General features: G+C 45.7%; 1 protein-coding gene across 1 annotated transcript in view; it reads left to right on the top strand.

Moving 5' to 3' along the window:
- The window catches only part of Nxf1 (nuclear RNA export factor 1), a 14,273-nt gene extending 1,903 nt beyond the window's left edge, over nucleotides 1-12,370 (top strand). The window contains exons 2-21 of the mRNA XM_028857969.2: nucleotides 3,405-3,585; nucleotides 3,776-3,929; nucleotides 4,795-4,878; nucleotides 4,958-5,062; nucleotides 5,190-5,270; nucleotides 5,348-5,417; nucleotides 5,528-5,616; nucleotides 5,724-5,831; nucleotides 6,184-6,293; nucleotides 8,083-8,119; nucleotides 8,380-8,448; nucleotides 8,531-8,586; nucleotides 8,705-8,812; nucleotides 8,917-8,972; nucleotides 9,065-9,180; nucleotides 9,305-9,347; nucleotides 9,886-9,958; nucleotides 10,284-10,466; nucleotides 11,749-11,809; nucleotides 12,047-12,370. Of these exons, the coding sequence (XP_028713802.1) occupies nucleotides 3,405-3,585; nucleotides 3,776-3,929; nucleotides 4,795-4,878; nucleotides 4,958-5,062; nucleotides 5,190-5,270; nucleotides 5,348-5,417; nucleotides 5,528-5,616; nucleotides 5,724-5,831; nucleotides 6,184-6,293; nucleotides 8,083-8,119; nucleotides 8,380-8,448; nucleotides 8,531-8,586; nucleotides 8,705-8,812; nucleotides 8,917-8,972; nucleotides 9,065-9,180; nucleotides 9,305-9,347; nucleotides 9,886-9,958; nucleotides 10,284-10,466; nucleotides 11,749-11,809; nucleotides 12,047-12,085 (1,823 nt within the window). The 3' untranslated portion in view covers nucleotides 12,086-12,370. The remainder of the gene's footprint in view (nucleotides 1-3,404; nucleotides 3,586-3,775; nucleotides 3,930-4,794; nucleotides 4,879-4,957; nucleotides 5,063-5,189; nucleotides 5,271-5,347; nucleotides 5,418-5,527; nucleotides 5,617-5,723; nucleotides 5,832-6,183; nucleotides 6,294-8,082; nucleotides 8,120-8,379; nucleotides 8,449-8,530; nucleotides 8,587-8,704; nucleotides 8,813-8,916; nucleotides 8,973-9,064; nucleotides 9,181-9,304; nucleotides 9,348-9,885; nucleotides 9,959-10,283; nucleotides 10,467-11,748; nucleotides 11,810-12,046) is intronic.

The raw sequence follows: 12,370 nt of genomic DNA, 5'->3' as shown, positions 1-12,370 counted from the left end.
ATCTTTTTGTGTGTGTGAAGGAGAGGTAAGTACTTTATCAACTGAGCTGTATCCTCAGCCCTCCTTTTGTGTATGTGTCTACATATATATACACATACATGAATATATATACATACATACATACATACATACATACATACATAAATACACATATATATACATACACACACACACACACACATTCGGGGGGAGAGAGAGAGAGAGAGTCTGGTCTTAAACTCTACATATGGGAGGATGACCTTCAGCCTCTTATCCTCTTGCCTTAAAAACAGTGTACTACTAAACTTGGTTTTATTTATTTACCGTTTTCTTTCTCTTTTTTTGAGACAAGGTCTCAGTGTGTAGCATTGACTGTTTTTGGAACTCACTGTGTAGTCCAGGCTGGCCTTGAAAACTCACAGAGATCTACCTGCCTCTGTAAATTCCTGGAATTAAAGTTGTGTGTCCCTATCTATATCTAGCTTATTTTCCTTTTTTTTTTTTTTTTTTATTTTTATTTTATGTGCATTAGTGTTTTGCCGTGGGTTTTAGGTCCCCTGGAACTGGCGTTACAGACAGTTTTAAGCTGCCCTGTGGGTGCTGGGAACTGAACCCAGGTCCTCTAGAAGAGCAGTCATCAGTGCTCTTAACCACTGAGCCATCTCCAGCCCCTTGTTTTCCTTTTTAAGGCGGGGTCTTAGCTGGTCTGGAACTTTCGATCCCCCTGCTTCAGACAACAGTTTTTATATTAGGGAACATTCAGGACCCTGATGTGTAACTGCCACCAGACCCTGAATCTAGAAGTCCTGTGAAGTGCAGGGTATTTCTGCTCAAAGAAACTAGCATTTCCCAAATTCAGAGTAACAGTTTGAGAGCAAAGAGGTGGTGATTGTTATTAGGTTTTAAAATAGGTCATATTTGTAAGAATTTTTTATTTTTTGAGACAGGATCTCATGTAGTCCAGGATAGCCTTGAACTCTTGTATAATTGAGGCCCCCACTTCCCAATTGCTGGGATTACAGTTATTTCCCACAATTGCTCTGTGGCCATCATTTGTATGTATAGGCAAAAGATCAAAAATTTCAAGTGGTTTTCAGGGGTGGGGTTACATTTCCACATTTTACTTTTTTATGTAGGAACTGGTTTCTGTTTCACTTTCTTTAACGTTATAATTTTTTGACAATTTCATACATCTACACAATGTATTGTGATATATTCACCTTTCATTACTCTTTCTTTTAAAGATTTATTCATTTAATTTTAATGAATTCATTTTAATTTTCTGTGTCTGGATATTTTGCCTGCATGTGTGTATCTGGTGCCTGCAGAGCCTAGAAGAAGGTATTGGATCCCCTGGAACTAACTACAAAGGCTATCTCCATATAGACACCTGTGCCCAGACCAAAGGAAAGGACTTTTTAATAGGACAACATCAGGAACAAGTTATTGGAAAACTATAGGGATGTTGAAAAACAAAAGGGTCAAGAGTGTACCTCAGGGGGCTGGAGAAATGACTTAAGAGGACCAGAGGATGCTTTGACTCCCAGCATCCACATTGTAGAGCACAGTTGTGAGCAGCCACGTGGGTGCTAGGAACCAACTCTGGGTCCTCTACAAGAACAGCAGCTACTCGAAATATCGAGCCATCTCTTCAGCCTCTAACCCACTGATTTCTAAGGTTGTTCATATGAACTTGTGGAGAGAATCCTCCACCCCCCCACCCCCCGCCCTTTTAAACTTTATTTTTTTTTTTAAGACAGCCCAGATTGGTCTTAAATTTGGTATGTAGTGACAAATGATCTTGAACTCCTGATTCTCCTGCCTCTACCTCCCAGCTGCTGGTATATAAGCATGGGTTACCATATCCAAATGAAAAAATGCTTTTTTTTTTTTTTTTGTTATTGTTTTTGTCTGTTTGTTTTGAGGCGATGCTGGCGATCAAACCCAGGTCTTTGAGTGTGCTAGGCAAGCACTCTACATTTTTTTCCTTTTCCTTTTATTTCATTTTTCATGTATCTGAGTATTTTGCCTGCTTATACATCTGTGTTTGGAATGAAGTTACAGACAGTTGTGCACTGCAGTGTGGGTGCTGGGAATCAAAGCTGCTTCTCTAGAAGAGCAGCTAGTGCTCTTAAGAATGAGATGCCTCACTCAGTAATCATCAGAGACTACTCCAGCAGCTGGAGGGAGCAGATGTAGCGACCCACACCCAAACATTAGGCAGAACTCAGAGAACCCCATGGAAGAGGGGGAGGAAGGATTGTAGGAGCCAGAGGAGTTGAGGATACCACCAGAACATGGCCCTCGGAATGAGCTAAGCAGGGCTCATAGGGGCTCACAGAGACTAAAGCAGCAACCATGAGGCCTGCATGGGTCTGCACGAGGTCCTCTGCATGTGTGTTGTTGTTGTTTGGCTTGGAGTTTTTATGGGACTCCCAACAGTGGGAGTTAGAGTATCTCGGATACTCTTGCCTGCGCTTGGGGTCCTTTTCCTCCTCCTGGGTTGCCTTGGCAAGCCTTAATATGAGGGTTTGTGCCTACTCTCTTTTTTGGCGGGGGTGGGAGGTGGTGGTGGGGTGGGTGTTTGGTGTTTTTTGTTTTTTTGAGACAGAATTTCTCTGAGTAGCTTTGGAGCCTGTCCTGGAACTTGCTCTGTAGATCAGGCAGGGCTTGAACTCAGAGATCTGTAGCATGAATCTTAGAGAGTCTTATTAATAAAATCAAACCTGTGAGCCAGGTATTGGGGTGAACTGGAAGATCAGAGAACCAGAACAAGCCACCTTGCCAATTCCTCAGCTTGTCCACTTGGCTTTGCCTATTGAGTGCTGGGATTAAAGGCATGTGCCACCACTGCCCGGCTTTGTGTCTAGTCTTACTGCATCTTGTTATGCTGTGTTTGGTTGACATCACTGGGAGACCTGCTCTTTTCTGATGGGAAATGGAGGAGCAGTGGATTGGGGGGCAGTGGGGAAAACTGGGAGGAGTGGAAGGAGTAGAAACTATGGTCGGGATAGAGAAGAATAAATTAAGAAAAAAAAGTCATCTTGCCAGGCGGTGGTGGCGCACGCCTTTAATCCCAGCACTCAGGAGGCAGAGGCAGATGGATGTCTGAGTTGGATGATAGCCAGGGCTACAAAGAGAAGCCCTGTATCAAAAATCAAAACAAAGACTGAGTCATCTTTCCAGTTCCTTGAGGTACATTCTTGACCCTTTTATTTTTCAGTAGCTCTATAGTTTTCCAATAACTTGTTCTTGATGTCAGTGTCCTACAGAAAGTTCTTTCCTCTGGCTAGAGCCTAAGCGTCTCTATATGGCGGTAGCCTTTGTAGTTAGTATCTGTCTTTCCCAGTAATACAGAGTGCTCACACCAAGGTAACTAAGACCACTGATGTATTACTAATTTCTGTATCTGTTTTCAATTTCAGAGCATGATGACCGTGTTAGTTTCCCTCAGAGAAGAAAGAAAGGCCGCGGGCCTTTCCGATGGAAGTGTGAGGGGAATCGTCGGTCTGGAAGAGGTGGTTCTGGTGTACGGTCTTCCCGGTTTGAGGAAGATGATGGAGATGTGGCAATGAATGATCCCCAAGATGGCCCCCGAGTAAGATAGTAAGTGACTAATTGCTCTGCTTTAAATGGTGGCCTACTGAATTATATAGTCCTGTTGTTGTCTTTGTTGTTTCTCTTCTTACTTTGTAAAGTGATACTTGACCAGACCAATTTAGTAGTTGTAGTTTCACTAGCAGGACAGGTTCATCTTTCCTAGTGTTTATGGAAATTTAATTCTGCTTCCCAACAGCAACCCCTATGCCAACCGGCCTAACCGTCGGGGGGATACTTGGCATGATCGAGATCGAATTCATATTACTGTAAGGAGAGACAGAGCTCCTCCAGAGAGAGCAGGGGCTGGTACCAGCCAAGATGGGACCACCAAGAACTGGTTCAAGATTACAGTGAGTACCTTGGGAGATTACATGATTCATGAAACGGGACTGAACTCAGTAAAGGTGTTTGACACCTGCTCCCAGCCCCTCAAATCCATTTTCTCCAATGTTTACTCAACAATCAAGTATCACATTTGTCCACCCTTTCTAAGATAATGTTAGAAATAATTCTAAGAACAGGGTTAAGGAAGGGAGTTGAGAAATAGGCACAGTGATAAGTGGAAGGGGAATCTGCTAAGTATGGTCAGGAGGTAGAGTAACACTTAAGCTAAGAGTGGTTCTAGGTGGCTGTGGAGTTTCTACGGGGCAGTAAGGTACACATAATATCTTAGGATTTAGAATTAATATATTTGATGTGTGGCCATGTTGTCTGAGCCATCTTGCAAGGGATGATAAGTATATGGAAAAGATTGTAAGGAAATCTTTGTATCTCAAATGGAAACCATACATCTGGTCCTTTCTTTCTTTTTCTTCTTTTTATTTTATTTATTTATTTTGATTTTCGAGACGGTTTCTCTGTATAACAGTCCTGGCTGTCCTGAAACTCACTTTGTAGACATGGTTGGCCTGGAACTCAAAGAGATCCACCTGCCTCTGCCTCCTAAGTGCTGGTATTAAAGACTGCACCAAAATGCCCGGCACGTCTGGTCCTCTCTTTAGGAGAAAAAAAAACAGTAATTTTGTGATAGAAGGGCTCTACCAGCCTTGTGCACGTAAGCATGCCTTGTGCCTTCTATCACTGAGCCTCGTACATGCCATGTTAAGCGTGTCTTCTGTCTCTGAGCTCTACCCCAAAGCTCTAGAAATCTTTTCAGTCTTGGCAGAAAATACAAAAGGAGAACTGAAATGTGCTGCCCTTTTCTCTCACTTCCAGATTCCTTATGGCAAAAAGTATGACAAAACGTGGCTCTTGAGCATGATTCAGAGCAAGTGCAGTGTCCCCTTCAACCCCATTGAGGTAAGGTGAAGTCAGGCTTAGGAGGCTGGCCAAAGGCCGTGGACTCCAAATTGAATGCTCTTCTTTTTCCTTCCTCCAGTTTCACTATGAAAACACACGGGCCCAGTTTTTTGTGGAAGATGCCAGTACTGCTTCTGCATTAAAGGCTGTAAACTATAAGATTCACGATCAAGAAAACAGAAGGGTATGTTAGACAAAGGGCCTGGTGTCACATAGGTTGACGCTAATGCACTGAATAAAAAGGACTAAATGTTAGTTCTAGGGATTAGGCTTACCTCAAGTATACTCTTGCCTTTCTGTCTTCTCTTCAGATATCTATCATCATCAACTCCTCTGCTCCACCTCACACTGTACAGAATGAACTGAAGCCTGAACAAATAGAGCAGCTCAAGGTGAGGCTGGCTTAAGTGGTCCATCGGACTTTAAATCTCCCTCGGTGACCACTAAACTCTTATCTTCTTTCCTCTAGCTGGTCATGAGTGAACGATATGATGGCTCCCAACAAGCACTTGACCTCAAGGGCCTCCGCTCAGACCCAGGTATGGCTGACAGTAGTGGTCCTGACTAGATGGAGCGGGGAACAGTTAGTCTTTATAACATTGGTGTGGGCAAGCCCTCTCAGACTTCTTTTTCTTTCTGCACGCTGAAGGTTTGGTGGCCCAGAACATTGATGTTGTTCTAAACCGCAGAAGCTGTATGGCGGCCACACTGCGGATCATTGAAGAGAATATTCCTGAGGTATTTTTGCATGAGAAAGCAGAGTGGGATAAATAGGGTAGGATGAGGGGCCAGACTTGCCTCTGGACTATGTATGATAACACTTCTAAACTTTGTTCTGTTCATAGCTACTGTCTTTGAACTTGAGCAACAACAGACTATACAAGCTGGATGATATGTCCAGCATTGTACAGAAAGCGCCGAATCTAAAGACCCTAAATCTCTCTGGAAACGAAGTGAGGACCGATAACCTAGTGATGCTTTTATTTTTAATAGTTACTGATTATGAGTGGGTGGAAGTCAGAGAACAACTTTTGGTTGGTTCTTTTCTTCTACTGTGGGTTCTTGGGCTGGAACTTGGGTTGTGAGGCTTGTGCAGCAAGAATTTCTTTCTGCCCACTGAGCCATCACACTGACCCTGGCTTTATCGCAGGCTTTATTATCAGTGGTGGAGGGTGAGAAGAATTTGACTAGCCATGGTGGGAGTCAAGAAAGAAAACTTAGATAGCATTTGGGAGTATGAAGATCCAGTTGCTGTCCTTACTGGGGTCTCTTTCTTCCCTTTTGCACTCTCCTTATCCTTCACAGTTGAAGTCTGAGTGGGAATTAGACAAGATAAAAGGGTTGAAGTTGGAAGAGTTGTGGCTTGACAGAAACCCCATGTGTGATAACTTCCAAGACCAGTCCACCTATATCAGGTCAGTTGTAGCCTCTGTCTCCCCTCCTGGGGACCTTCACCCCCTGGGAGGCTGAGTTAATGCACCCTGACCAGTGCCCGTCTACAGGAGAACATGCAGCCCTGAGCTGGAACCACCTGTCCTTTGGGAGGAGGATCACGTACTCCTTTCTGCCTCTTTGTGTCTCCCAGCTTTGTCCCAGATCTCCTTTCTTTCCTTCTCACCTGACTACTACTGTTCTCTGATTTTCTGGCCTTTCTCCTTCCTTCTTGAACACAGCCTTTTCTAGAATCTCCCTACCTGTTGTTCCAGGAAGGGCACCTCTCATTTTCTGTTTTGATGTAGGGGTGTCTTATGTATATATGCCCCATCTACATGATTGTCTTCAGCCAAAAGCCTAGTGTACTCAGTGTGAGAAAGTCCTCTCTATCTGGGACTACCTACTGAGATAGGCCTTCCCTCTTTTGTCCTTTGATGGTCCCTCTTGCCATTGTGCCAAGAGGGACTCTTCTCATGATCTACTTTCCCAAGGCTGTGGCCTGGTCTTTCCTGCCCATGCTGAGGTTGATGCCTCTTGGAGGCTGGTACCATGCTATTGGTCTCTCTGGCCCAGTGCTGTGAGCTGGGCCCTACCTGGAGAAGAAACCTGGGTTCCCTAAGATGTGACCAAAGCCGGGGCCCCGCCAGCAGGCGAGGGGATCCCTAGGCAGGTGCTGGGCGTGGAGGCCACAGGGGCATCTGCTACCAAGGAGACAAAGAAATGACCCTGTCAGGGGCACTGCCCCTCTCTCACTTGCATACCTCACATCACCCTGCTTGGCCCCGGAGGATGGCTGGTTAGCCAGAGACGGGTAAGATTCCTCAGGGAAGGAACAACCTAAGACAGGCACAGTCGCAGAGGGGCCATCAGGAGAAAACTTGGGGGCCAACTGAGGTGGGGCACAGACCCTCACCCCCCCAACTCGGCAGGGGCCTGAACCCTCATGTCTTCTGAGGGAGGTCTCCTGGCCCCATGGCTGCTTTACCTCCCACGCCCAGTTCAGACCGGGACCCAGGGAGCAGACAGAGACCTGGCCAACAGTGACTACAAACCACTATAATAGGATTTGTTCTCCATTTCTACCTTGGAACCACAGAAAAAGGGCAGGTGAAGGAAAGGACTGTATCAGGAGGTCTTTCTTTCTCCCATTCTTCTCTAAGTGTCTTTGCCTTCAGTTCTGTCTCTTGTTGATTTGCTTCCTCTGCTTATCTCCTCATCTCTCTCTTGTCCCTGCCCTGCCTACCTTTCTCTTCTTCTTTCCTCCTTTCCCTTAGTCTCTGTTCTTGCCTTCTTTCCTCTTGAGCCCTGTCTTGCTCATCTCCCTGCCCCAACATCCTGTGCCATACTTGTGGTGTGTTCTGGTCTTGGCCAAGGCCAGACCTGGCAGAACTGGTGGATACCTGTTGAGGCAGCGGAGCCCCTGGGCTCCCACCCCATTCCCTCCTCCCGGGGCTGCACAGGTGAGTAGGTGGAAGGTAAGGGGGGCAAGGTGGGGAAGGCGCCCTAGGCTTAAAGCCTGGGCTGAGAGTGTTCCTCCTTTGGCACTCGGGATCAGAGAAGAAACAGCCAGCCTTCAAGGCAGTCCAGAAGGGGTGCCCCTGGTGAGGAGGGGAATGGGGGTTCTTGTCCCCGAGTGCAGGCTGGGAAGGAGTGGGCAATGAGCAGGATGGGATGGGCTGTTCCTCGGGTTTTTGGTGTATTTGCTCCTAGAGCAGCCCAGGAGGCATGATGGCTCTGAAGCGTCACTTACTTCTGTCCCGTTCTTGACAGCGCCATTCGCGAACGATTTCCCAAGTTATTACGCCTGGTAAGTTTAACACTTCATTCTCTTCTAACAAGCACAACCAAGGTCTTCCTTCTGTTTTATGACCACCAGAGCGGATGTGTAGATCCCTTTGAGAATTTGCTAACAGTGGTAGCCATCGTCCTAGAAAAGTTCTCATGAGATTCCTGTGCACACTATGTCTTTTTATGATTGACTTCTGACCCTTCACACTTAGGTTTTCTTTGTGCTCACAAATGAAGTCTTTCTTCTGTTTCACATGTTACATTCACTTTTTTCCACAGGATGGCCATGAGCTACCCCCTCCAATTGCCTTTGATGTTGAAGCCCCCACAGTGCTACCACCCTGCAAGGTCAGATTTTGAGGACAGAATTAGAAACTCATGAGTGTGAAGCATATTGGTCCTATGTTCCTAATATCTTGTTTGATTTCAGGGAAGCTATTTTGGAACAGAGAGCCTAAAGAGTTTGGTCCTGCACTTCTTGCAGCAGTGAGTATCTCAGGAGCCCTTAGGGCTGGGGATAGTGACTGGCCTGTACATAGCTCACCACTGTGTCCCCTTGCTTTCAGACACAGAACTTAGAGTCTACCTTTTACTTTCCTTACAGGTACTACGCAATTTATGACTCAGGAGACCGCCAGGGTCTCCTGGATGCCTACCATGATGGCGCCTGTTGTTCGCTAACCGTTCCTTCCACCCCCCAGAACTCTGTCCGGTGAGTGTCACATGTCAGAACCTACCCAGAACCACACAGGGTTCTTTGGAAGATACAGGCCACTGTTCTGACCACCACCATCTTCCCCTCCTATTTTCCAAAAGCAACTTAGGTGAATACGTCAAAGACAGCAGAAACGTGAAGAAGTTTAAAGAGCCCAGTAAGTGTTTCCTGTGAGCAATCAAAATGGGAAACAGTCAGTAGAGCTAGCCAGTGTGCTCTGACCCTGGTTTCTCTTCCTTCTGCTTGCAGCCGTGCGGTTCCGGCTATTGAAGCACACACGTCTCAACGTTGTTGCCTTCCTCAATGAGTTACCTAAAACTCAACATGACATCAATTCCTTTGTGGTAGACATAAGTGCGCAAACAGTAAGCACACGTTCTCCTTACAGAAGCCCAGACCTGGGGTGGGTGAGGGCTCAGCACTCATAGGGAGAGGAGGCTCAGGCTCTGGTTGGGAACCCCATTGCTTCTGGTGCTTTTCCTCTTTCAGAGCACATTGCTGTGTTTTTCTGTCAATGGAGTCTTCAAGGAAGGTAAGAATCTTGAATCCTGAACCTTTTTCCTTATCTTTAGTTTCCCAGCTATCTTCTCATCCCTTTCTATTTACCCAGACCATCTTGGTTTAATCTTAGATCCTACCTGTCTTAGATGCAGTGTGACAAAAACCTGGGGACCAGAACAGTGTAGATGGAAGAGTCAGACAGGTCTCCATTTCCATCCCTGTGTTTATTTTGTGGGTTTGGGAAAGTTACAGTACCTCTGAACCTCACATTCTTTTTTTTTGTTTGTTTTGTTAGATGAGGTTCACAATAGCCTTACACAGATGTGCTTAGGAAGTGAAGTGACTTCAGATACTTTGCCAAGCCACAGGCTAAGCACTTTTCAAGTTGCTTGACTTAGTTCCTGTTACTCTTCATCCCACCTCTGTTCCCATGTCCACATAACCATCCTGACCTGACCAAGCTAGGATTGGTATCAGTCTTTGTATCAAATACCATGGTGTGAGAGAACCTTTTGTAAAGATCAAGCTTGAGTGACTCTAAGGAGCCATTGCTGCTGTTCTCATTGCAGTGGATGGGAAGTCTCGAGATTCGTTACGTGCTTTCACAAGAACGTTCATTGCTGTTCCTGCCAGCAATTCAGGGTAAGTGATCAGGTTATCAGGTTCAGTCTCAGACTAGCAGTGTGATAATTGGAAAAAATTATTCCTGAGGGAGTTATCAGAATTATATAAAAGCAGTAGGAAGTTCATGAAGCTTGAATAACTACTATCAGTAGGTTGGGGAGTGAACATATAATTGTAGTGTGTTTGGGAGTAATCATCCTAAACACCTAGTCTGTAGTTGAGAATAAATGATAAAAGGTAACATGGGATGGGCACCATGTGGATGTTAACCAGATCTGAGAACAGACAGTGTAGTAGGGTGAAGTTATTTGTCTATTTATTTAAGATGTTCTTTGTCCCCAAGGCTATGTATTGTAAATGATGAATTGTTTGTGCGGAATGCCAGCCCTGAAGAAATCCAAAGAGCCTTCGCCATGCCTGCACCCACACCTTCTTCCAGCCCAGTACCCACGCTCTCCCCAGAACAACAGGAAATGTTGCAAGCATTCTCTACCCAGTCTGGCATGAACCTCGAGTGGTCTCAGAAGTGAGTGCTGAGCATGGATAGGACCAAGAGGAAACAGATGGCCTGACAGTGAATAATAGTGCTTTAAAAAAAAAAAAAAAAAGATTCCTACTAAGACTTCTGCATAAATTATGAAGAATGAATTGTTGCCCTCCCACCTCCCTATTGCTCCTCTCTCCCCCCAGCAGAATTAGGGATTAAACCTAGACTTCATGTATTCTAGGCAAGCACTCTGCCACTGAACTAATTTTCCTGGGCCTCTTTTTGTTGTACTTTTGAGACAGGGTCACACTATGTACTTGTCTGGCCTTGAACTCACAGATAACCTCCTGCCTCTTCCTCCAGAGTGGTGTGATTAAAGGCATGAGCCATTGCACCTGGCTGCCCAGTCCTCTTTTTTTTTTTTTTTGGTTTTGTTTTGTTTTGTTTTTCGAGACAGGGTTTCTCAGTGTAGTTTTATGCCTTTCCTGGAACTCACTTTGTAGACCAGGCTGGCCTCAAACTCACAGAGATCCGCCTGGCTCTGCCTCCCGAGTGCTGGGATTAAAGGCGTGCGCCATCACCGCCCGGCCCCAGCCCTCTTTTTACTTGTCATTTTGAGACAAGGTCTCACTGAGTTACCAAAGCTGGACTCCAGTGATCCTCCTCATTCCAAGGGATCTGGGACTATAGGTGCATGCCTTGTTCCAGAGCTCTTTTCTGTGTGGCTCTGCAGCATAGTTTTGTTTTGAGACAGGGTCTCCGTGTGTACCTTGGCTGCTTAGAAGTCATTCTGTAGCTCAGGTTTGCCTCAGACTTGGCAATTCCCACCTGATTCAGCCTCCTGAGTGCTGGGGATTAAAAGCCTGCGCCATTTTACCCGCTTGCAACTTAGGTTTTTTTTTTTAAAGATTTATTTATTTATCATGTATACAATATTCTGTCTGCACATATTCCTACACCCCAGAAGAGGGTGCCAGGTCTATTACAGGTGGTTGTGAGCCACCATGTGGTTGTTGGGAATTGAACTCAGGACCTCTGGAAGAGCAGTCAGTGCTCTTAATCTCTGAGCCATCTCTCCAGCCCCCCACACACACAAATTAGTTTTTAAACTATGTAAGTCCTTCCCTTCCAGTGTAAAAGTACATTTTGACATTTTAATGTTTAATTTGTGTAAGTGGTGTAACAATGTATAAGCTTTTTGGAAAACTTTGGTGACTTTCTCCATGGGATGGACTCTAGAGTGCCCTTTGTGTGTGTGTGTGTGTGGTCAGAAGGACTGAAGTTGGTTTTCATATGGCTTCCTGTGTCAATCCCACTCCAGGTGCCTTCAAGACAATAACTGGGACTACACCAGATCTGCTCAGGCCTTCACTCATCTCAAGGTAGGGAATGGGAATTTTGTGGCTGAAAAACAGGATCTGAGCTTTTCAAAGGGTCAAATAAGGCTGGGTGTGGTGGTGTGCACCTTCCATCCCAGCACTTGGGAGGCAGAGGCAGCCCGATTGAGTTTGATGCCAGCCTGGTCTATATAAAGTTCCAGGACAGCCAGGAGGGGGGTCCCAAGAGCTGGGAAGGCAGGTGGAAAGCGGTCGTTTGACTCACCTTTTCTCTTTCTGCAGGCCAAGGGAGAGATTCCAGAAGTAGCGTTTATGAAATGATCACAGGAACAGCCCCCTGTAAATAGCCCTTGGATAATATTGTCTGGCTGTCATCTGCCATCTCCTGTCCAGCCCGAGGCCAGCCTGTGACTGTGACTGAGGAGGGAGGGCTGCCTCATCCTCCTCACCTGCCTTCTGGAAGACTTCCGGAAGATTGAGCCTCATGGTGCCAGGAAGCCAAAGCTTACTTTGTAGAGCTGACACTAAACTACCCGAAGGACTTAGGTGCTCTGTGTACTTAACCCCTGGTTCCCTTTACTTTTTAAGATAAAGAGTGATATTGTA

The sequence above is a fragment of the Peromyscus leucopus genome, chromosome 1, assembly GCF_004664715.2.
Source record: "Peromyscus leucopus breed LL Stock chromosome 1, UCI_PerLeu_2.1, whole genome shotgun sequence".
Lineage (NCBI taxonomy): Eukaryota > Metazoa > Chordata > Mammalia > Rodentia > Cricetidae > Peromyscus > Peromyscus leucopus.
The sequence above is the reverse complement of the archived record's forward strand: the minus strand, read 5'-3'. Positions and strand labels throughout refer to the sequence as shown.